Source organism: Taeniopygia guttata, chromosome 1A, assembly GCF_048771995.1.
Source record: "Taeniopygia guttata chromosome 1A, bTaeGut7.mat, whole genome shotgun sequence".
NCBI lineage: Eukaryota > Metazoa > Chordata > Aves > Passeriformes > Estrildidae > Taeniopygia > Taeniopygia guttata.
The window spans coordinates 4,150,185-4,173,229 of record NC_133025.1 but is presented as its reverse complement, the minus strand read 5'-3'; the positions used below and the strand labels follow the sequence as shown (position 1 = coordinate 4,173,229).

At 47.1% G+C, this 23,045-nt stretch overlaps 1 protein-coding gene across 1 annotated transcript in view; it reads right to left on the bottom strand.

The window, feature by feature from the left end:
* LOC100221871 (store-operated calcium entry regulator STIMATE) overlaps window positions 1–22,717 on the bottom strand; it is a 29,117-nt gene extending 6,400 nt beyond the window's left edge. Inside the window, exons 1-6 of the mRNA XM_030290311.4 lie at window positions 22,514–22,717; window positions 11,543–11,591; window positions 11,225–11,320; window positions 9,394–9,515; window positions 1,995–2,107; window positions 940–1,023 (exon numbers count right to left, since the gene is read on the bottom strand). Coding sequence (XP_030146171.1) covers window positions 940–1,023; window positions 1,995–2,107; window positions 9,394–9,515; window positions 11,225–11,320; window positions 11,543–11,591; window positions 22,514–22,622 — 573 coding nt within the window. The 5' untranslated portion in view covers window positions 22,623–22,717. The remainder of the gene's footprint in view (window positions 1–939; window positions 1,024–1,994; window positions 2,108–9,393; window positions 9,516–11,224; window positions 11,321–11,542; window positions 11,592–22,513) is intronic.
* Between the last annotated feature and the right edge of the window lie 328 nt (window positions 22,718–23,045).

Sequence of the window (23,045 nt, the reverse complement as noted above, 5' to 3'; positions counted from 1 at the left end):
GATTGCAGAGGTCAAAATGCAGAGTCATTCAATCACAGATATTTCTTCTCCTCTTGGGCTCTCCAGACATCCAGCCTTGATCATCCTTGTATCTACATCAGCCCTGCATCAATTGTGTCCATGGGGATTGGGGAGTCAAATTCCTTAAGTCCCTTCTTACACAAGTCCTATTGTTTTCAGATTAAATAAGACCACAATAGGCCAAGTTTCCACCAGAACATCACCACTGAACCAAGCTCCATCCAAAGTTCATCTGCCTGAATCAGTCCCTGCTCAGTTCTTTCAGGACCAGAATCTGCTTTCCAATGTGGAAATGAAGCCTGGGATGGTGCAGAGAGGCAGATCAATCCAACTTTGCCAGTGCTGCATCCAATGAAATGTGCATGGGGATGAGCTGAAAGCAAGTTAAACCCCCCTGCTTGTCCAGGGAGTATCTGAGTGTTAAAACACCTTGTTCCCACTTCCCACCTTAGCAGGAACTGAGCAGCAGCTCAAGGATTACCCAGAATCAGGGGAACCAGGAAAGAGCTGAGCTTTCAAGAGGTTTTGTCAAACTAATTTTGAGCAAAACAACAGTTCTGGCTTCAGAGCACCTTGTCTTGCCGTCATACAATCTGACATCCAGCCAAATGACTGGATTGTCAAGGTCATGAGCCATCCATTAAAATGTTTTGGGCACCCCCATGCTGTTGAGATGGACCCAGCTTTATTCCAAGAGGTGAAGAGTCAGCCCCACAGCAGCTCAGAGAAGGGGAGGGAATTGGGAACAGAGACTGTGGCAGTGACAAGATTTGTGACAAGATGGATTTCTTTACACACCCCTCCACCCTGTCCCAGGCACTTCAAGGCTGCCCCCAGCCAGTCCCTGGGCACAGTCCCACGAGGCTGAACTGCAATCTCCAAACCAGCCCACCCAGCACCTGCAGAGGCACCACTTACATTGACTATGAAAGGCACAACAAACATCACCAGGACGAGCTCCAGCTGAGGGTTTGGGATGTAACCCAGGAGGATCTGCTGAAGCTGCAGAGCAGAAAACATTTAGAACACTTTAGCAATATTTGAACAGCTCTGTTGCAAGATCTTTGATGAAAACTGCTTGTCTTCTTACGTGAGCAGCCAGAGCTTCAACACAGCTCTTAAAAAGATTACTCAGGATATTCCCTTAGCCCAGCTGCCAAACACAAGATTTTGTACAGAAACAAGTCTTTCAGTGTAATTATCCACGACAACAGCTGGTGGGACTTCCCTTGGCTCCCTGGAGCTCATCTGGAGAACAAGGACACCAGCCATGAACAGTAATCACGGAGAGGAATCCAGCAGCATCTCTGGATCTGGATTTGAAGGACAACCCTTGAAGAGATAAGTGCTCCCAGAGTGCTGGAGGTAACTCCTCAGTTACACACAGTGCCTGCTGAAAGGGGACTCCAAGCTGGAGTTACCCCTGACTCTCAGGATTAGGTTTTTACACCCATCACAGGTGCCAACAGGTAAGTGGCTAAAAGCCCCACAGGTTATTATTTTTATGTTTTTAAAGATAGGCTTCTGATCAACACAATTAACAATGCTGGCATACAGAAGCAGCTGAGCAGGAAAAGACAACACACTACTCATACAGCACTTTTCAAATTAATCCCCTGGTTTAAGCACAGGATCACAAAACACCAACATGGATTGACTTGACAGAATAACACAGAAATCCTCTGGCAGAACTGAAGGAGCTCAGCTGCCAGCCCAGCCCATTTTAGTCTTCCAAAAACAGGAAAGAAAATCAAAGCATCATCTTATTCCATTAGCTTTTGACTAGCAAGATAATGCACCAAAAGCCAAACCATTATGAAATTCATGTTTCCCAAATTTTAGGTAATAGCTAATGATTACAGAGTGAAGACAGTAAGTGTGAGGATTAAAGGCCCTCAATAATGGGAACCATGAATCAGACAAAGCTGACAAAAAGAAACCACAACAGCTATAGCTAGAAAAATACTGCTTACCTTTGTCCAACCAGGGATAAGCAGGACAAGGCTAATCACAGTCTTCTCAAAAACCATTATCAGCAAGTAGAGGATACACTGGCCAATCCAGGCAGCAGCTTGTGGAGGGTCACCTGGAAAAACAGAATATTAAATCTGGGACAGAGGACAGGAGGAGAGAGCCTTGAAGAAAAGTTGCCTCATGCTTGATACTGACTCCTCTCTACAATGACTAGTCAGTACCTGAACATTCTTCTATAAAATAAATGCAAATAAATCATTAAAAATCTAATCTGCAATGTGCTCCCTGCCAAGCCTTACCCACACAGTTACCAGGAGCAGCTTGAAAATTGCAATTCACTATTTTCACTACAAGCAGCATAACTTGTCAGGCCTGAGCAGAATTATTTCATTGTGCTGATGAAGTGAAGGGCTGGTTATGTGATACTGTCTGAGCAAGAGACAGGGGCTCCATCACCCCAGGTTTTAAAGCAATTCACTCAAAAAGAATCAATGCTAATTAAATACTAATGTTTCCAACGGGGTACTCACCAAGAAATAAGGAAAAGCATATTTGCACTGGTAACAACAATAATGGTTCTGTATCTGTTACATGTGCTTGCTTCAGCCCTCTGTGAGCACCCTGCCAGCTGGGTATCACCTCCCCTGCCTCACCAGAATATCTCAGGTCTGCAAAACTGAGATATTCTATTATGATAAACTATTTAGCTCAGGAAAGCTGCAGCATTTCCTCTTACCACTTAAAGACAAAGATAACCTCTGGCAACACTTGTTCCCAGCATAATCTGCCCGGAATTTGGAATTCCATCCATGCAAGGGAACCTGTGCAGTTGGCACTGACAGATGCCAACCCTCAGTGAGGTCAGATGGCAGCAGGCTGGGAGCCTTGCTTTGCTTTTTTCCACTTTTCCCCACTCCTCAGCACAATTCTGTCGAGATGTGGCAGGGAGAGACAACGCCAGCAGTCTGCAAAGGGACATTTATCCACACCAATAAAAACCTCTGGCCACAAAAGCCAGCAGCACATACAGGGATTTGGTAAGAGCTGGTGTCCAACTGAGCCCTAGCTCTGTGGGGATCAGCCTCCCAGCAAGTGCAAAACAGGTTTTCAGGTACATTTGTCCTTATTCTGTCATTTGTTAGCAACACACCAAAACACCTGCCTCGTTCCAAAGCTACAGCTAAAAAGTAGAGGCATCCTGGTAGTGTCCAAGGTAGGATCACCTCCTGCCCCAAATTCTTAATTGCTCAAGCCATGACTGAGAAGGAAGCAAAGAAGAGGAGAGGGAAGGACCAAGGGTGCAGGGATGAGGAGAGCAAGCAGAGAGAGCCAAACCAGCAGGAACTGCAGGGAGGGAGGGAGGGCAGGAAGAGGGAGCCAGGAAGGTTATGTGGAAGCACACCCAGCACAGCCTGTGGAGGATTTTGGAGAGAGGAATCTTTACTCCCTGGCAGGCAACAGCTTAATGGGTGGTCTGTGAGGAGATGGGAGCAGTGTTAGAGGCAGCTGGAAGCCACAGGATGGTGTCAGAGAGGCTTTGATCCTCCTAAAAGCCTCTCCCAATAGATTAGGAAGCCTGGCTGCCTTTGGCACACACCTTGGGTCTAGTGAAACTTTTTGCCCTGTACCCCAAAACAAACCAATTCTCCCAGAAACCCCCACATTATCACCACCCATCAGAGCTCTGAGTACAAACAAAACAGGAAAACAAACACATCCCTTGTATCCTTCCTGCATTTGAACTCTTTCCCTTCTGCTCTGTGTTGTCAGCTGTGCTCTGTCCCCCGTGGAGGGACAGGACTAAAGCCACCCTTTGTGAATTGTCTCTCTGTGACAGCACTTCCCTCTCACCTCAGCTTGCCCAAAAAGCAGCAGCAGGTTTGAGATCTCCCCCAAATACCTGCCCCCTTGCAGGGACAGGTCACTACCATTCACCACCACAACCATGCCCTGTGGTCCCTTGCTCTGCATTCTGTCACTGCACAGCCCAAGGCAGGTTTTGGCTCACCAGGCCAAAGAAGAGAGAGGAGAAATTAATATTTTCCTTTACCCCAAAAGATGCACCCACTGAATTTTGACTGCTCTCCTCCAGCAGCATTCCTAGTGCTCCCCACCACCAGCAAAACTTCCTTGGGACAGCCCAAGGAAAGGCTGGAATACTGGAGCTGAGCTGATGTAAGTGCTGCTTTCCTACAGAAAGCTGTCAGAGGCATCCTCAGATTCAGTCTTTGGTGGATCAAGAGCTCCCCAGAGGTGCCCTGCTCTGTAAATTTGGAAGGATTCTTCTTACAGGAAGTGTTTCTATACATAAACCTCGAGGAGAATCCACAAGACTCAGCCACACCACGCTGCCAGCCAGCAAAAACTAATCTGCTACCTAGAGGCTAAAAAAAAAAAAATAGAATAAAATAGAGGTTCTTCTCTTTCCTACAAGGAAAGGAAAACTCTGAACACAGCAGGGTGGGGAATTGGTCTGAGTGGCCTTTGCAGCCTCCACATCACACCTGTTGGGTGATTATACGTATCACACTCCCTCTGAACCCTTCCAGCTTCTTGTCCCTGGTTCTAGCTGGGAGGTTACCCAGGACATCTCAGCTCTACCACAAACCTCTAGCTTAGAGAACAGCCTCTGCTAAAACCTTCCTGCAGCCATCTCCCATCCTCGTAGAACTGAATATCCTCCTTCACCCCACAGGATGCACCCACTGAATTCTGACTGCTCTCCTCCAGCAGCATTCCTAATGCCCCCCACCTCCAGGAAAACTTCCTTGGAGCAGCCCAAGAACCTCTGGGGCCCGTGGCAACCTCACACAAATGTGTCTCATATTCCATGGGTGCGTGGGAGCCCAGCTGCTGGGGAGCCAGAGCTGCAGTGCCTGATGTTTTTGAGCTGTTACCACACAACAGGATTAGTTTTAATCCAGGCTGCCTAATGCACCAAGCTGTCAGCACAGCCCACATGTTACAGCTTTATTTACAGTCTTCTGGGCACTTGTGTGCACAGAGCAGGTAGGGAAAAAGCTCAGTTACAGCCAAAGTGGAGGATTCAGGGGGTTTGAGGAAAGGCAAGTATTTGAAAGCACTGGAAGTTGTACTGGGTGACAAGGTGGGGGTAGGAAAAGTCAATAAAAACTTCTCAGGAGACACATAAATGGTACCTCCAAAACCAAGGGATCTAATTACCTGTGCCAATACAGAGGGTAGGAAACAGCAGTAAACTTGAATTGTGTGAAACGTTCACTTGGAGGGCAAAACAAGGTTTCTAGAGAGAAATGTGGTGCATCAGAGCAGCCAGATGGGTCCAGTGGACACCCCAGACCCTCTCTGGCATTTTCTGCACCTGAACTAAAATGACTGAAGCATAGAATAGTGTGGGTTGGAAGGGATCCCATAAGCAAGGACACCTCCCACTAGACCAAGCTGTTCAAAACCCATCCAACCTGGCCTTGAACACTTCCAGGGATGGGCCATTCCAGCTCCCTGGACAAGTGAGTGCACAGTTGGAACTGTCACACCAGTGCTAGAGATCTTTGGTCCATGTGGATATTCAAACTGCAGGGAACAGTGCTGCTGTCACCCAAATTTGGGAGGCTCAGAGGTTGTACCCACTCAGAGCAAGGGACCCAACCACACACAATCCCTAAGCAGGACCTTCAGCCTTTTCCTCACTTTTCCCCCCTGGCCCTAGGGGTGGAAAAGCCCAGCAGGCTGAGGGCAGGAGAGCCCCTCAGGTTAGAGCTATTTCCAGCAGTATTTCCTCAAGCATTAGCAGCCAATTCCCTTGACTGCTCCAGGACGTGGGAATATTTGTTATGGAAATTTTGTACAACAGCACCACGAGGCCAAAAGCAGCCTACACAGGTCCTCAGTTAAACTCAGCAGCTGGCACAGAGCATATTCTCTTAGAACTAAATTTGACCAGCAGAGTTCAACAGGCCACTAAACAGACTTTGAAGGCCTCCAAGCAAGATGCCTTTCCATTTCCAGACACTGAACAAGCACAAAGCATCAGGCTTAGATAGCCAGTGACCACAGCTACAAGTCAACATCCAGATGAGCAGCCAGAGGGACGTTTTCCACTGAGAACACTTTTCCTCCTCCTCATTTCTTAATGCTCCTCCAGAAAAATTTACTTGCACATTGCAGGAAATATCTCTCTCAATGCAAATTCATCCCATTTGCTTACCTAAAAGAAAATACTGAGGTATTTCTAAAGTAATCCTGGAGAATTACTGAACACAATTAAAATGTCAGGGCACTGCAGCCATACAAAGGTGTTCTCTAGGGAGCTGCTCATTGCCATGGGGAGGGAGAAGAGAGCTGGACCAGTTTGGAGATGAGGCACAAAGTTCAGTCAGGCTTGATCTGCACACCCTGACTGGAGCCAGCACATCCTCTGCTCAGTCTGTCCCAGCCCAACAGCACCTCCAAGAACTTGGGTACCCACCTCCCACATCTTTTGAAGCTTAAATTCTCCTTTATTCTCCTCCCTGTAAAGGTTCCCTACATGGACAGCTCCTGTAACCATGACTTGCTACAGCAATGGCGAGTTTGTGGAATTTCACAGAATAATCACAAAATGGTTTGGGTTGAACAGACCTTAAAAATATCACCTTGTTACAAGCCCTCTGCCATGGGAGTGTCTCAGGGTCCCATCCAACCTGGCTTTCAACACCTCCAGGGGCAGGAGTTTGTTAGTTCTGAGTAGGTGTAAGGCAACCCTCGTTCCCCAAAGCCCACCTGTGCCAGGAACAGCTTCCCCAGTCTTTGATCTCAGGAGCCAAGCATCCTGAGAACTTTCCAAAGCTCAGTTTCCTGTGCTTAGAGGCAATTCAGAGACTAATCCAGAGCTTTTGGGCAAAAGATGGAGGAACATAAGTGAGCAGGAGCCTTTGATTCCTCACTAGCTGTAAAACAGGTCATTCCTGGCTGCAGCAGGCTTTGGCCATGAGCTCAGGCACAAGAGAGGCTGTTCTCAGAATGCCTGTTCCTGGGTTTTTGGAAATATGGAAATTGATTTTTCTGAACAATTCTGGACAGCTGCATGCTTAAAATAGCAGCATAGATTTAAAGGCTTTCCCTCCCCTTTACTTTACTTGCCCTTCAATGCAGCTATTGCAGCTGCACAGGGGGAGCCAGCCAGGGCTGGGGAGGCAGGAGAAGCAACCCCAGAGCAGGAGGAACTGCTGCAGCCCACGCCAAAGGACAACTGCAGTGCTTTCCATCAGCTGCAGGGCTGCTGGAAGGACACAGCTGTGAAAAATTTATTTTTTTTCCCCCTCCAAGTTGGTGCAGGAAGGTGGGTACTGGCTCTACTGGACCAGGACAAAACTATCCTGCTCTGGTGGCTGGAGAAATGGCATTAACTGCTGTTTGCAACATGGATTTTGTGCTCCCCTGGTTTTCCCCTCTGCAGGACTTATGTTGCTTCCCTCAATTCTCCTGAGGAGCAAAATCTGGTACAGCAATTAGCCCAGAAAATGAATCATACTCCTGGAGCCTGCATCAAACTGTACAAAGATTACAAGCGTCTTCCCAACTGTTTTGGAAGTTATTTAACAGCAGAGATGAGGACGGGAGTGTTTTCCTTCCCCAGCCCTGCCACAGGATTGCCCTGGACATGTCACTTGGCTCCCACGTGTATTTTCCACTGGGGTCACTCTGGCCAGAGACCTGCACCAAAAACTGTACTTGATGGATGAGATATTTAACCCCCAGTCCAAGAACCAAATTGAAGCAACAGCACAAACTTGTTTTTTACTAATAAAAGCAAGATTTTCTCAAAGGAATGAGCCGTTTCTGTGGTCTAAGCCAGCTCTAATGAGGGGCCAGCTACAGCTCAACAGAAGTACATCACTGCTCTGCCAACAGACTTTTCATGTTTTTTTGCTTCTGCCCAACTGCAGACGTGGCACATGAAGCTGAATCTGTGTCCTGAGGTGGTTGGGCTTCCAGTCCTTGTTGCTCCAAAGGGGAAAATCTCCAGTTCCTGAACTTAGAATATCTGGATTCTTCTGCTGGCTCATCTAAGTTTAGGGATCTATTATAAAGGAAGAGTTATTAGGGAAAATACAAAAGGTATTGCCCCACTAAATGCCTGCTGTCAGGATGCTGAAACTGCTCTGGAGATCAGCCTTGGAAGCCACTCTCAGGTCTGAGGAGAGCCAGCCCTGCCACATCATCTCCTTCCCAGTGTGTAGCTGCTTCTTCTGACCCATCTGCACAAACTGAGTAAATGCACTGGGGTGCCCAAACTAATCCCAGCTGGGTCCAAGTTTCACCAGCTCAGATGCCACACCAGCTACTAAAAACACAAAGAAACAAGGTTACCTTCAGAAGAGACTTAATGATTAACATCTTCATGTTAATCTCAATGTGAACATAGAAGAGAGGGGGTTGCTCTCCTTGCTCTATGCCTGGAAGTGCCTTGTAGGATGTTTAGCGTGTTTGTTTTTAAAATATATTTTTGTATAAAGCATTCAAGTGGTTTAATGTTTGTTTTTTTTTTTGGGGCAGCAACAGACAGAACAAGACACAGTCTCAAGCTATGTCAGGGAAGGTTTAGGTTGGATATTAGGAAAAGAAATTTCACCAAAAGAATAATAAAGTACTGAATTGTCTTCCCAGGGAGGTGGTAGAATCACCATCTCTGGATATGTTTAAAAAAAGACTGGACTTGGCACTTGGTGCTATAGTCTCGTTGTGGTGTTAGGGCATGGGTTGGACTTGATGATCTTAGAGGTCTCTTCCAACCTCATTATTCTGGGATTCTGTGATTAATGGCAAGACTGCTATTTTTATGAATAAGATGTATTTTCTGAAATAGGACTGAAATCATCTGTACATGAGATGCAATGTAAAATAGGCAAAGCATTAATTTTTCCCTTTCCTGCAGCTTCTCCAGCGAGCTGGCTCTGCTCTTTTGGAAGGGAACTGCTACCCTCTAGTGGGGCTGGCCGAGAGCAGCTTTTTGGAAACGTTTTCTCCATCTCAAGGCACGAATTTAAAAAAGAGGCCACACTTGAGAACTCAAGTTTTGGCATCACACTGTGCCTGGCTGATCCCTACCACAGCTCAAGGCAAATGCAAGAACAACTCCATATTCCGAATGGAGATGATAGGGAAAAACCCATGGAAGTACCCCAAAAAAGAACCCTATACACCTTAATTTACCATACCAGTGTCCTGGGGTATAGTCTACAAATAAATGTCCAGCTTTTCATCACCACCCTGCCACACTCCAGTGGTTCCAGCACTTAACTCACCCTCCTGAGCTCTCTGAAGAAGGGATAGCAGCTGCTCACATTTCAGCCCCAGACTGTAGTTCTTGTCATTTTCTTGTCCCCATCCCAGCTGGGAGCACACCAACCCCCTCTGGGCAGAGCAGGTGACACCTACCATACTCCCCAAAGACCAGGTATGTGTATTTCTTGTGCTGCACAATCCAGGAGACAACTTTCACACCCAGCCAGATCAGCAGCATCCCCAGCGTGGCATCCAGGATGAAATTAATAAGGTAGCTAAGAGCAGAGGAAAATTCAGGTTTCAGCTGTGTTCTTAAGTATTACTCAAAATCTTTCATTTCATAATGGAAATTAATCTTAAAACCCCAAGATTTTAAATAAGCCTGCTTAACAATCCAAACTCGCTTCCCTTCTCTTTTATTGCATTTTCCTAAGCCTTACCAGCAATTTCTTAGTCCAAAAGCTTCTTCAGGAGAGAAGGGACAGGCTCCACCAACTCTCTGGCACTACTCATTTATTCATATAGCAATAAATATTCTTAAAAGTTACCCCCCAAAAAGGAGACTTTCCACTTGCAGCATCTTTTTTTTTTTTTTTTAATTAAGAAGAATGAAATCCCAAGATTCAGAGGAAACAGAACCAAACGTTTCCCAGAATTTCACCCAAGAAAATGGCAGCTTTTTAGGCACCACAGCTGCTCTACAAACTAGGCAGCACAAGAGGCAAAAAGTCCATTTTTCTGAGCAGCTGCAAGAGGCTCCCAAAAACACAGACACAGAGTGAGAGGCAGGTTTTGGGAGAGGGGATGGGCCCTGGCTCAGCAGTAAGAACCCTGAGGTCCCAAAAATCTCAAATTCAGGTCCCACTGCAGATCCAGGAGCTGAACCCATCCCAGCCAGGAGATTTTGGCTCCATGGATCTGCGTTCTGCAGCTCTGGATGTTGAAGTGTCACTGGGCAGAGTGCCACAGGCAGGAGACCTGCAGGGACCTTCTGGGAATTGCAGAGTTCAAGCTGTAATCCAGGGCTTGGTATTTTAATGAACTCCAAAAAAAAAAAAAAAAAGAAAAAAAAAGAAATCACATAGACTAATGTGTTTTTTTTATGCAGTTTTCCATTATTGCAGTATTTTCTGCCAGATTTCTACAGCATGAAGAAAATGCCAAGCACAAGGCTACAGCAGTGAACATTTCCTTTTCCAGAACACGATGCTGCCTCTGAACCAAGAAATTGAAAACAACAATCTGCTTTTGATATCCACTTTGAAAGCATAACATTAAGTTTTTCTACATCCAAAAACCCAGAGTGGCTTTTTACAGTTTCCAGCTGCTGAAAATCAGAGCATTCCATACAAACATGGAGCTCTGGTGGTTTATTCTGGGCAGGACACAGAGTGTGAGTCTCAAAGCCCAGGGACAGGGCTGGAGGGTTTTAAGCTGCCTGGTTGAGGATGACAAGTCAGGCAGTGCAGGGAAACATCAAACACACATAAAAAATAAACAACACACCCAAAGGGCACAGCATAAGCATGAAAGGGTTTATTTTAAAACAGTCTGTTTAAAAAAAAACAATACATCATTTGAGAGGTTATGTACAGCCCCAGCTAAACTTGTGTCTGCTTAAAGAAACATTTCAAGGTGCAGAACTTTAATATAAAAAAAGGAGATGGGCCAGAAGGTTTTAAGGAACATTTTGAAGCCTAAAGGAGTTTTTCAAAATGAGATGATGTTCATGCTGAAAGTAAATTTTTATCTGCAAAGTGTCTGAAGTAAAGGTGGCACTTCTACATTTAGTCTGAAGTTTAGTTTAGAAATTCCTCAAACAGGACCAGCAAAGAAGACAACAGAGACCACAAAAACAAGCTCAGCAGGGTTTATCCCCATGCAGTGCTTCAGATAGACCCATTTCCACTGTTCATGACCCTTCCCAACACAATTCTCCCTTTGACAGATGTAGGGCATGAATGCAAGTGCCTCGTGTACTTACAGAGAACAAGGGTCCTCCTCAGTGAGATCAGACAGAAAAACATTGGCAAAGTGGATGAAGAGGGCACCTATGGCTTGTTTGGAGGTATCATAAAACCTGGAGGAAAAAACAAATATTTTCTGAAGGAGTCATGCAGGGAATTTTATTTCTAGGGAACACCAGCTACTTTATGGAGTTGTGCTTGGGAAGCAGCAGCACATTTCATTTAACAATTAAATGTCATACAGGATACACAGGGGGCCTAGAAGATTGTTAGTATAAGAGAAAAAAAATATATTATAAACACAGTTTTTTCAAGTTTCAAATGAAAAATCTCACCATATCCTCCAGGGACGCCTCTCTGCCTTTGGTTCCTTAAATCGTTTTACTGCAAAGAGAATTTAGAGAGGTTACATTACCCAGATGAACCCCTCCATGTGTGCAACCTGCGCTGCAAAAGCAGTCAAAAAATCCTGCAGGACCTTCAGCATCTGCAAATTTAAAGCTGAGCAAAGGCAAAGGACCTCCCCAGGGCAGTGGTGGAATCTCTGTCCCTGCAAGTGTCCAGAAGACACAGATATTGAGCTGAGGGGTGGGCTTGGCAGTGCTGGGTTAATGGTTGGACTTGATGATCCTGGATGGCTTTTCCAGCCATAATGATTCCATGGTTCTGTTCTCTGGCCTGGACAAACCAAGCAGAGGCAATGCCTGCACCCAGGGGTCAGCAGGATGGACAGCAGAGGTGTTTGGATAGAGGTGTGTGCTCCTGGCATCCCCCAGCAGCAGCATTCCAGTGCCATGGCACCCAGGGAATGCTGAGTGAGGGGTCATCACCAGCCCTAATAATCCTCCCAGGCAACCTGACATTACAGTGACAGAGAAGGAACCCTTCACTCCTTCAAACACATAAGGTCAGGCAACTGCTCTGTTCTCTCCAGCTGTATTTGAGCTCCCCCAAAGGGCAGCCTGGGCTCCTTCCCCTGGGAAATGCCTTCCTGATCCAACAAGGATGCAGGGACTTCCCTGACAGGACATTTCAAAAGTGCAGCTTTGTACTGCAAGGTGACAGGGCAATAGATGGAAAGACAGGGGTGATAGGACAATGAGGAACTTTTACAACTAAAAGAAGAGATATTCAGATTGGATATTGGACAAGTTCTTGGCTGTGAGGATGGGGAGGCACTGGAACAGGTTGCCCAGAGAAGCTGTGGCTGCCCCATCCCTGGAAGTGTCCAAGGACAGGTTGGACAGGGCTTGGAGCCACCTGGGACAGTGGAAGGTGTCCCTGCCCATGGCAGGGGGTGGAACAAGATGGGCTGTAAGTTCCCTTCCACCCCAAACCATCCCCCAATCCTGTGAGCTCTCCTAATCCCAGGATTTAGTCAGGCACATGCAGGGATTTGGTGCCAGTCTCAAATCCACAGAAAACCAGCACCACAACGACCTGATCCATTATTGCCAGTGATGACAAAGCACCAGTCCAGTTACACCAGACACTGCTGCAGCAGCTTGTCCTACCCCTGTCCAGAAAAAACCACTTGTTTTCCTCATCCAGCTGAATCCTGTGGCAAGCACATTTCTCTCCCTCTATGAAAAATCCTGAGAGGTGCACAGAGAGAAATGAAAGAGAAAACAATTTCTATTTCTGCTCCTTGTTTTTCCCATGTGGAATGTGTTTGGAGAATTGTTTCCCTGGGGTGATTGCTTGGTTGGATTCTGGTGAGGATTGTTTGAGCCTGATGGCCAATCCAACCCACCTGGGGCTGGACTCTGGAGAGGGTCACGAGTTGTGTTAGAGATAGAGTCAGAGAAAGTAGTATGTAGTTTTAGTATCCTCCTTTTATATAGTATATTAAAGTATTTTAGCATAGTTATAATAAAGAAATCATTCAGCCTCTGAATTGAGTCAGAAATCGTAATTTCTTCCCATTGGGTTCACCTGCATTTACAACAGATTCCCACCAGGAGATATTCCTGCAGCAAGGACTGCCATCAGCACAGACAACATCACCACTGATGCCCTTGAAAAGCCAATTTTCATTTCACCTACCCACAAGCATCAGAGCCATGGACCAGCCAAGTGGCCAGAAGTGTTTAAAGCAACCCTCAGCTCATGGGGGCAGAGAGCACAATGCTGCAGAGGAGCTGCTGGAGGGGTCTTCAGGCCACCAGGCCAGCCAGCTGACCACCAGCCCAACCACAGGAGCACCAGGGGTGGTTTTCATTATTTTCTTAATGAGAAGTGACATGTTATGTATCCACAGCCACTGAGGCTAGAAATACAGTAATTCAGTGTGATAAGATGACAAGTAAGAGGTAAGAAGTTAATGGTGTGGTGCCTTGTTGAACACAGCTTGTCATGCCTCATTAGATTTAAGAGAGTTATCTGAGACTGTGTAATTATCAGAGACAGTAAAACTGTTGTATTAAAGATAAAAGCTAGTATTATAGAGAAATAATTAACTGCTTAATAGGGCATTTACTGTGCAGAGCTGCAGCAGGCTGTCTCCAAATTAAACCAGAAATCCAGCCAAGATTACCAGAGCTTAAACAGGGAGCAGAGTTGTTTGGTAGGTGTGACCCAGGGTTGAGGGGGAATGTTAAATCCACAGGAGCAGCACCACATCTCTGAAGACTCCAGGAGATGATGGAGCCCTCCATGAAGCAGCACTTTGTGCTCAGTGAGCTCAGCAGGGCCCTGGAGAATGAGCAGCAACTGCAAAGCTTCCCTCCCCTCTTCCCAATGCTACAGAGAGCCAAGCCATGGCATGCACAGGCTCAGCTGGATCAAGAAAGGCTAAAATCTCCTCTGCTCACAAAATGTGTTTCCAATCACTGCAATCCACTCAGTTTTCCACCAGCTGTGGGTGGGTTTCCTACCCTGGCTCAGACAGATCAGTCCATCTTTAATATTTACTTTAAAGAAAAAAAAAAAAAAGTGATATTTGAGTTCTAACATCTACAACCAAATTAAACTCCATAAAAACACCTGAAACAAATTAAAAATGTAGTTTACTGCACACAGAGTTGCACAAGATGGAAGAGAACCCCCATTCAATTAGATTAACATGAGACTGGAATGTAGCTGGTCTATATCAGAAGGCATCAGGAATTTGTCTTCCCAACAGTGTTCCAACCACAGTATTGAATATTTTAATATTCTCAGCTTTGTCCACGTGCAAAGCAAGGCTGCCTTGTGCAAGGAAGCAACGTTACTGCACATCTGGGAAAGAAATTCTTCCCTGTGAGGGTGGGGAGGCCCTGGAATGGATTTCCCAGAGAAGCTGTGGCTTTCCCATCCCTGGAAGCGTCCAAGGCCAGGCTGGATGGGGCTTGGAGCACCCTGGGATAGTGGAAGGTGTCCTTGCCCATGGCTGGAGGTGGAACTGGATGATCTTTAAGCTCCTAGCCATTTTGTAATTCTGAGATTTTGTCAGCCAGGAGAAGGGGACCCAGGTCTATCCCATTAAACACTGGGATGGTGCCTGCCCTCACGAGCTCCAGCTGCTGCAGACAAAAAGCTGAACCAAAAGGGAAGGAAGATGAGTGACAATTTGAGAGATCCCCCTGACCACAGCAGTGAGGGTAGGACAGGAAACCAAATACTTCCCAGCCCTTCCTCTTCAGTCAAGGACAGAAAAGATCATACATCCTTGAAACTCCCTCGGAACCACCAGGCTGGGTGGAAGCTGACATCTGAATGAGAACCTGTGAAAAGTTAAAAGGAAAAAAAAATTGCTGGAGTGTTTCAATATAGATCTGGAAATAGTCAGAAAGCTAAAAGATAAAAGCACAATTACAGCCGTCCTCACTCTTTTTCCAGGGTAATATGGAGGTTAATGTTCATTATGGTGTTCTCTTGATGCAGTAGAGAGGGGACAGACAGCCTTGCTGCCCTACACAAACGCTGTGAAGTTACCAGAGCTTGTCACAGTCAATATCCCACAGCCTACTTCTGCTTTTAAACAAATTCTCTGATTCTAAGAATTGATTAAGACAATGACAGTAGCAACAACAGCCCTAGTCCCTTGTGCTGTTCCTCACCCATGCTGGAACACCCTCCCTGCATCCCCCATGGACCCCACACTGCGTTCAGGCAGATCTGCTGCAGATCTGTGCACCAGCACAGGTATAAAGCAGAATTAGCTGCAGCATCAACCAGCTGCTGATCAGGGCTACCAAGTCAAGTTTCTACAAAATTATAGGGGGAAACTTATCTCCCTAGGATATGGTTAGACATGCTTGGCTGAGAGCCAGACCACCTCCCTGGCAAATCTTACTGCCACCAACCACAGGATTCTGAGGCTGAGGTTTGGGAAGGAGGTGTTGACTCAACAGACAGAACTTTTGGGATTTGATTTACAGGGATCCTGACCCCACTGAGCTCAGCAGCAGGCCTGGGGGATGGATACTGAAAAATGAACCTGATGTGAGAAGCACTTAGAGATGCATTAATACACCAAAACTATGAAAGGTCCATCAAAAATAAAGTCTGAAATGCTCCAAACTTGTGACACTGCTGCCTGCTTTTAAGAGGGGATTAAATTGACTGCCATAAACCCCATATCCAGGGCCACATCCCACTATCAAGAGGATCAGGACTTTATTTCTGGCCTGTGCCAAAGAGGACTCGGAGCTACTGTACCAGGGAGGAAACAGAAGCTCTTCCCCTGCCCAACCTCTGTGTTATTTTCAGCAGTACAGTCTCCAATAACACATTTCAACCTATTTTGCAGGACACACCCTTTCCCAGGCTCTTTCCAAGCCCCAGGCAGGAAAGAAGCCAACATTCAGGATACAGAGCCAAAACCCTGGGGTCTGCACTATTCTTAGCCTGAGCTCGCAGCCACTCAGACAGCTCAACCCCAGACACAATGGGAGGAAGCAGCAGCCACTGTCTGCAGAGAGCAGCCAACGTGTGAAACATATCCCCCATCACTTCAGGGAGCAGCAAAAGTCCTGGTTTTCCTCCTCAAAACAGCTGTCAGTGGTTTGTTGGCACAGACTGCTGCTGACTTCCATCCTCAGGTCTGCACTCGGTGTGTTTGGTCATTCCCTCCCTTGTACCAGCGTTAGGAGAGTGAAAGCACCTCTAGCAAAACAGAAATTGAGATTGTGTCCATGGAATCACTGAATGGTTTGATGGGAAGGGTCTTCTAAGACATCTTGTTCCAACTCCCTGCCACGGGCAGGGACACCTTCCACCAGACCAGGCTGTTCAGGAGCCTCAGCTGGAGCACTTATCCTTCTGGAGCCTCCAACTGCCCCAATGAAGGCCACAGAGGACCCTGGCATGGTTCTCAGTTTTAAGCTCTACCCTTTGTGTCTTATTTTTACACTTATTTTTAAAGCTGTTATTTTAGCCAAGTGCCAGGTGGCCACCAACCAAAGCTGTGAAATACCAACCATCAGTTGTGCTGTGCACATTGAGAACAGAACATATTATTTGCTGACACAGTAGGTGCTACAGGACACCTGGACTGAGGCTGGGCTCCAACTCAGCTGCAGAGCATCCTGGAGGAGGCAGTTGTGACTCCCTCCATACAAAACATCACTACATTGCAAGCCAGTCCCTTGAAAAATGGAGTTTAGACAAGGAAAGATAAAAGTAAGACCATAAAATCCAAGATCACTAAGGGAACACCACCTGAAGAATGAAGTGAGGCACAAGTTAGCATAGAATCACAGATGGTTTGGGTTGGAAGGGACCTTAACCATCATCTACTTTCTACTCCCTTTTAGTATTAAAGACAGCTTTTTTCCCAATCCAGCTTTTATCATTAAAGTCTCTCTGCCATACAGTTTTCTTGCAAAGGCTGCTTAAAAAAACAAGCTGTAAATTTAAGAGACTCCTTAAAGCTTTGCATGCTCCACCTCATAATTAGACGAATTTCCCCGTACGGTTTCTTGTCACGTTAAGTCACCCATAACCTCAACAGCTCACCACACATTGAACCAACTCAGCCAGGTGCAAGGTGCTCAGCTGCCCGTGGCTCACAGGTAACTTCTCATGAAGCTTTACTCTGCCAGCTCATTTCCCATTTTCCCTATGCCTTTGTTCTCTCAGAAACCAGGAGCTTCCCAGTCCCCCCTCTCGCTGGAGGGGTGACGGCCAAGGAGAGGTCAGAGCAATCAACAGCTGCAGTTCTACAGCTTTGTGGGAAGCTGTGTGCAGTTTAATGAGGCACACCGAGTGCTGCACAGACCTTCCAGCCCACAAAGTGCAACACATGCTCCCCAGCTCATCCAGTTTTCAGGTGTACTGAAGCAGAAGAGAAACGTGCTGAGAGTCCTGCCATGTGCAGCTCGTTGCTTAACCCACAAACCTCCATGTAAATCAGCCAGGACCCAAGCTTCACACTGCCAGACACAGCTAACCTCTGTGGCTTTGTTTTTCTCAAGAAGGAAAAGCATTTACAGGGGTGAAGCTGGAATTTACATGTTCTTGTGTGTGAATAATTGAAATCACACACAGTTATGCACTTGTGTGACAACAAGCAAAGTCAGCAGAGCCTGTCTTGGGCATGGTAAGCCTGCAGTGTTTTTGTGTCTTGGGCAGATGTATTTCAGAACAGAATGGAAGTCTGGACAGATCAAATGCTCTAGCATTTATTTCTTCTTTTTCTTGACATGGACTCACACTTCCACCCACCCTTATGAGTATTTTCAGTGTAAAGTCAAAACACAAACCAGAAATCGGTCAGGATACTTTTGAAGCACAGAGCACTTCACTTCAAACTATGTACAGCAAACACCCTAAATTTAGGACTGGGGCAGAATCACACGATGGTTTGGGTTGGAAGGGTTCCTTTGATGGCCACCCCATTCCAACCCCCTGCCATGGACAGGGACACATTCCACGAGACCAGGTTGGTCAGAGACCCATCCAACCTGACCTTGAATGTTTCCAGGGACAGGGCATCCATCATCTGCTGGGCAACCTGTTTCAGTGCTTCAGCACCCTCATTGCAAAAAATTCTTCTTGTATTTAGTCTAAATCTATCCTTTTCCAGTTTAAAACCAATGCTCCTTTTCCTATCATTAGAGAGCCTAATAAAAAGCCACAAAAGGTGGGTTAAGTTTGATTTATCTGGTGGAGATGAGTGCAACAGCTTCCATGAGTCCCTCTCAAAGTTCAGACACTTCTCAGGGTGAGGATGCTCTCTCCCATTTCACCATCCAGGAGAAAATCAACATGGAAAGCTCAGCTGGAAAAGCCACAGGGATCAAGAAAACACAGGCCACAGATCAAGGGGATATTTCTGATCTTCTTTAACAACTGTTTTCTACCACAGAGACACTATTTCTTTTACAGGAAGTCTGGTAAATTCCTATTCTGTGGCTCTGCCTCAGGACAAACTACTTGGACCAATGTCTAAAAGACCATCCCAGGTGCTAACAGAGCATCTCCAGCACCCAGTCCTGCCTGGGGGTCAGCACCAGGGTCCCTACTGCAAACTGGCCCTTCTGAAGAGTAAGTTCAAGGCAAGATGTGCTGGAAGAGTGTGTCCAGCAGTGACATGCAAGAGGAGAGAGGGACACTGCTGTCACATGAGGCAGGGCCAAGATATTTTCAAAAGTAAAGCTGAAAACCAGATTTCCCATGGGGTTGTGGGAGCTCAGTCTAGTCCAGATCTCCTTGCTTGGCAGTACGAGTGTTTTCCAAGAGCAACATCTATTTTCATACCAACATCACGAGTGTTACTACACCTCATTCTGCAGCTCAGAGGGCTGCCAAGACAGTTTCAGAAAAAGCTGGAAGTGAAACAAAGGTTTGTGCATTTCCTCAATGCTGTTTGTGGTAGAGTAGAAAACGACTAGACCAGCTCCAAGGAAAACTTTTTCCATTCACAATAGAGACAAAAATTCTTCAACCCCCCAAATCTGTTTCTCCTGCACTCTAGTTAATTCACGAAGAAGGTTATGGATGTACAAAAGATCTTCCCTCATTTCAAAGAGTTTTGCTGTCTCCTGTGCAAACCTGGACAACTTTTGCTAGACTAGAACCCATTCCTCCCAAAAAAAAAAAAAAAATTTCAATGAACAGCAGCAACTTCAGGGACTGAGCCCTCAAAGCCCACCCAGCCCTTGCAGCTGAGATAACTGCAACCAGCTTTCTCCACTCAGCTGAGTGATGCTCAAGGAAAAACACTGCAAACTGCTTCAGTTTGATGGGATTGCACAATTATCCCACTCCTCAGGGCCATCACCTCCCCAGGGGACTTTCTTGCACAGGAACCCAGATTGCCACACACACACAGCTGCTGAGCTCCTCTGCCTCTGCTTTCAAGTGGTTGTGTCTCAGTTCTGGGACTGTCCTTACAGCCAAAGGACCTCCACAGCTACCCCACGCAGGTGGAAAGGGTAACACCTCTTTGCCACTTGTCTCCCAAAGCTGCAACCAGAGCAAGCTCTGCTCATACTGGGATTAGGCTTGGCTACAACCTTAAAGACCTTTCTGGAACAGCAAGAGAGTGTTTGTAGGCTAAAATGAACTCTTACCAGTATTGCTCATGGGAGTTGACAGAATAATGAAACTCCACTAAACAGCTGTCCTGACTCCCTGCCAAGGCTGGGCATCATTTACTTCTGGGTCCTGTTTTCACCACACAAAGGATCCATTTCACAAAACCCACAGCAATGGTGTGCAACCACTCCACTCATCCCACTCAATCATTCAAGACTAATTTCCTCCTCCATTAGGTTTTCCTACCAGGTTGGCAAGAGAGAAATCTTTCCACAGCCCAAAGAAATACAAATTCAGTGACATGAATTGCACTGACACAAACAGATTTTTCCTCCCTGAAATGGCCATGCTTAGGATCCACATTCTGGAGGGATACTCTGAGCACAACCCACGCACACACACCTGCAAAACTTTGCAGAATGCCACATTATTGTTAGTCTGAGTTCCTCTACATGTTTTCAAGAGGTCTGAACAGTACCTGCACAATTTGGAAATTTTATCTATCCAAATCCAGGTGTTCCTATAGCTGAGCTGGTACTTTAAAGTAGAAGAAATAGAAAAGACATTGGTTTGGACAGAATTCTGTAACATGGTTTTGGGTGGGAAGGAACCTTTAAGATCATCCAGTTCCAACCCCCTGCCATGGGCAGGGACACCTTCCATTATCCAAGGTTGCTCCAAACCCCGTCCAACCTGGTCTTGGACACTTCCAGGGATCCAGGGACAGCCACAGCTTCTCTGAGCAACTGTTCCAGGGCTTCCCCACCCTCATGGACCTTGTTTCTGCTTATTAAACCATGGTCTGCAACATCCCAGCAAAGAAAAAAAATCACAGTAATAAAACCAAGAGGAACACACACCAAGAATGTCACACTACTGAAGGAAAGAAGTATCAAAGGGCTGACTCCAACAACAGCAACATCCTAAATCCTACATGATGTATGTCACCCAGCAGGGATTGCCTGGCTGGGTGAAATGAAAATGCAACCAAAATTCCCAGGAAGTTTTTTGTCTCATCTCCAGAGGCTTCCATACCTCCCAGGCACTGGAGCCATCTACTTCCCAAAGGCTGCCAGGTGGATGTGCCACAGAAATAACCAAAAAGCTGCTGCCCAACATGAAACTACCACCGTGGAGTAGGAGTCAGCACACGAACAGCCCCTCCAGCAGATCCAAGGAAGCCTCCAGCTGGGAATGTGTGACTGGGGCACAGGTAAGGAGCAGCTGGGCTGGATTAGGGACCAGAGGAAGTGCTGTGGGTGGGATCCCAGGGCTCTAAACACATCTGCCCTCGGGGTCCCAGGCAGCAGTTCCTGCACAGCTGAGTCACAACAAAACCACACAGCATCAGCTTTCGGTTTCTCTTCATTAACCAAGAGGTTGTTAATGTTCACAGAAATATTAGCCCTTGCACCAGCAGTTAGCCCAGAGTCGCTGATTTTCTGGCAGGAGTTATATAACCTCATCCACAGAGGTATTCCAACACGATTTACTCAAGTCCTTGATTTTATGGGACACCCCATGGTGTTTATGGGAAAATTAACCCACATGCACACATCACTAGGGGGAACAGGAACAGAAAAAGAAATTACCACTATTCTTACTGAAAAATAGTTGGTGAAACACAAGCAGTGGCATATTGCAACTGGGCTGCTCCAGCTGGAAGAAGGGATCAGTTATCCCGGGAAGGACTTGTTGCAGTTTTCTCTGGCAGCTTGGCGTTAACCGCAGCGCTGGAGCCTTTCAAAGTGATTTCCAAAAGGCAGAGGGGAGCAAGAGAACCTCAAAATCTGCAGCTACTTAGCCAGAAAACTTGGAAGTTTCAGATCACTGTCACCACAGGCTTTTAAACAAGGAAAACAGATCGAGTTCTGGCATGTTGATTCAACTTGTGCTAAACCACTTAACCCTGAAGAGCAGCAACACACACATTGCTCTGAGCAAAACACAGCTGCAGCACAGAACAACAGTGAATTTTCACGGCTCTTTCAGCCTTAGCGTTCCGCACCTTTTCACAGCATCGCAGAATCACTGAGCTTGGAAAACATTTCGAATATCATCAAATCCAATCATAAACCAAACACTGCCAAGTCCTGCACTAAACCACGTCCCTAAGTGCCACATCCACACGCATTTTAAATCCCTCCCGGGACGGAGGCTCCAGGACTGCTCTGGGCAGGCTGTTCCAATGCCTTCCCCTTCCGGGGAATAAACTTTCCCAAATATCCACTCTGAACTTTCTACAGTGTAACTTGAGGCCGTTCTCTCTGGACCTTGCAAATCACACCCCGGGTGGTTTTTCTCACTCCTCAACTGATTTCTCCCCTTCCCACTAAGCAGAAAAACACGTTCCCCTCTCTAACCTCCTTCCGCAGCCGCTCAAGCCCTAAAATTTGGGGCAGCTGAAGCCAAAATCCAACAAAGCAGTATCACAGCGCAATTAAATCACCCTCAGCACACGCAGCGCCGTGTCGGACACCCGCCCCGTTTTTATCAGCTCTTCCCCGGCAACTCGCGGGGTTACACCAATAGTTTTGTTGTTTTTTTTTTTTTTTTACCCTTCATTAAAATTTTCTAAGTGACTGAGCAATGGCTCACAGAAGCGCAGCCAATTTTAAGAGATTCCAACCGCGCGTTCCGCGGAGCTTCATTACCATCAGCTTAGGGCTGGGGATGTGAGTTTTGGGAAGGAGCATCTGGTGCTGCAGCTGCCGGCTCGGGAGCATCCGCGGCGTGTCCCTTCCTCCCGAGCCCCACCGCCACTCAGCGCAAAACTTGGTGTTTGTAGGGGAACGGGCACCCACCCCCAGGGCAGGGGGTGGCCCGGGCTCCCCGGTACTCACGCATGAGGGTGCTGAAGGCGCAGAGAGCCAGCAGCGCCTGCAGCAGCACCCCGAAGCGCCCCAGCAGCGCTCCGCTGCCGCAGCCGTGCGCCGGGCGGGGGGCGGCCATGGAGCGGGATGCGGGCCGGGAGAACGCGGAACGAAGCGGGGCCGGCACTGGGAATGGGGATGGGACAGCCACGGACACGCACAAAGGCGGCCCCGAGCCGCCCCCGCCCCACGGCCCGCCCCACGGCCCGCCCCACGGCCCGCCCCGCCGGCAGCGGCACCCGGGCGGGGCGGCACCGGAGGGACGGGGGTGGAGATGGGGATGGGGACAGCGAAAAGGGACGTGGGTACGGGATGTGGAGAAGGGAGATGAGGATACAAAGGGGACAGAGAGACAGAGACAGGATGGGAATGGAGTTGAGTTGCGGACAGGGATGAGGATCAGGACATGGATGGAGAAGGGGACAAGGATGGGGACAGAGGCGGCGATTGGGATGTGGGAGAAGCTGGAGATGAAGATACAAAGGGGACAGAGAGACAGAGG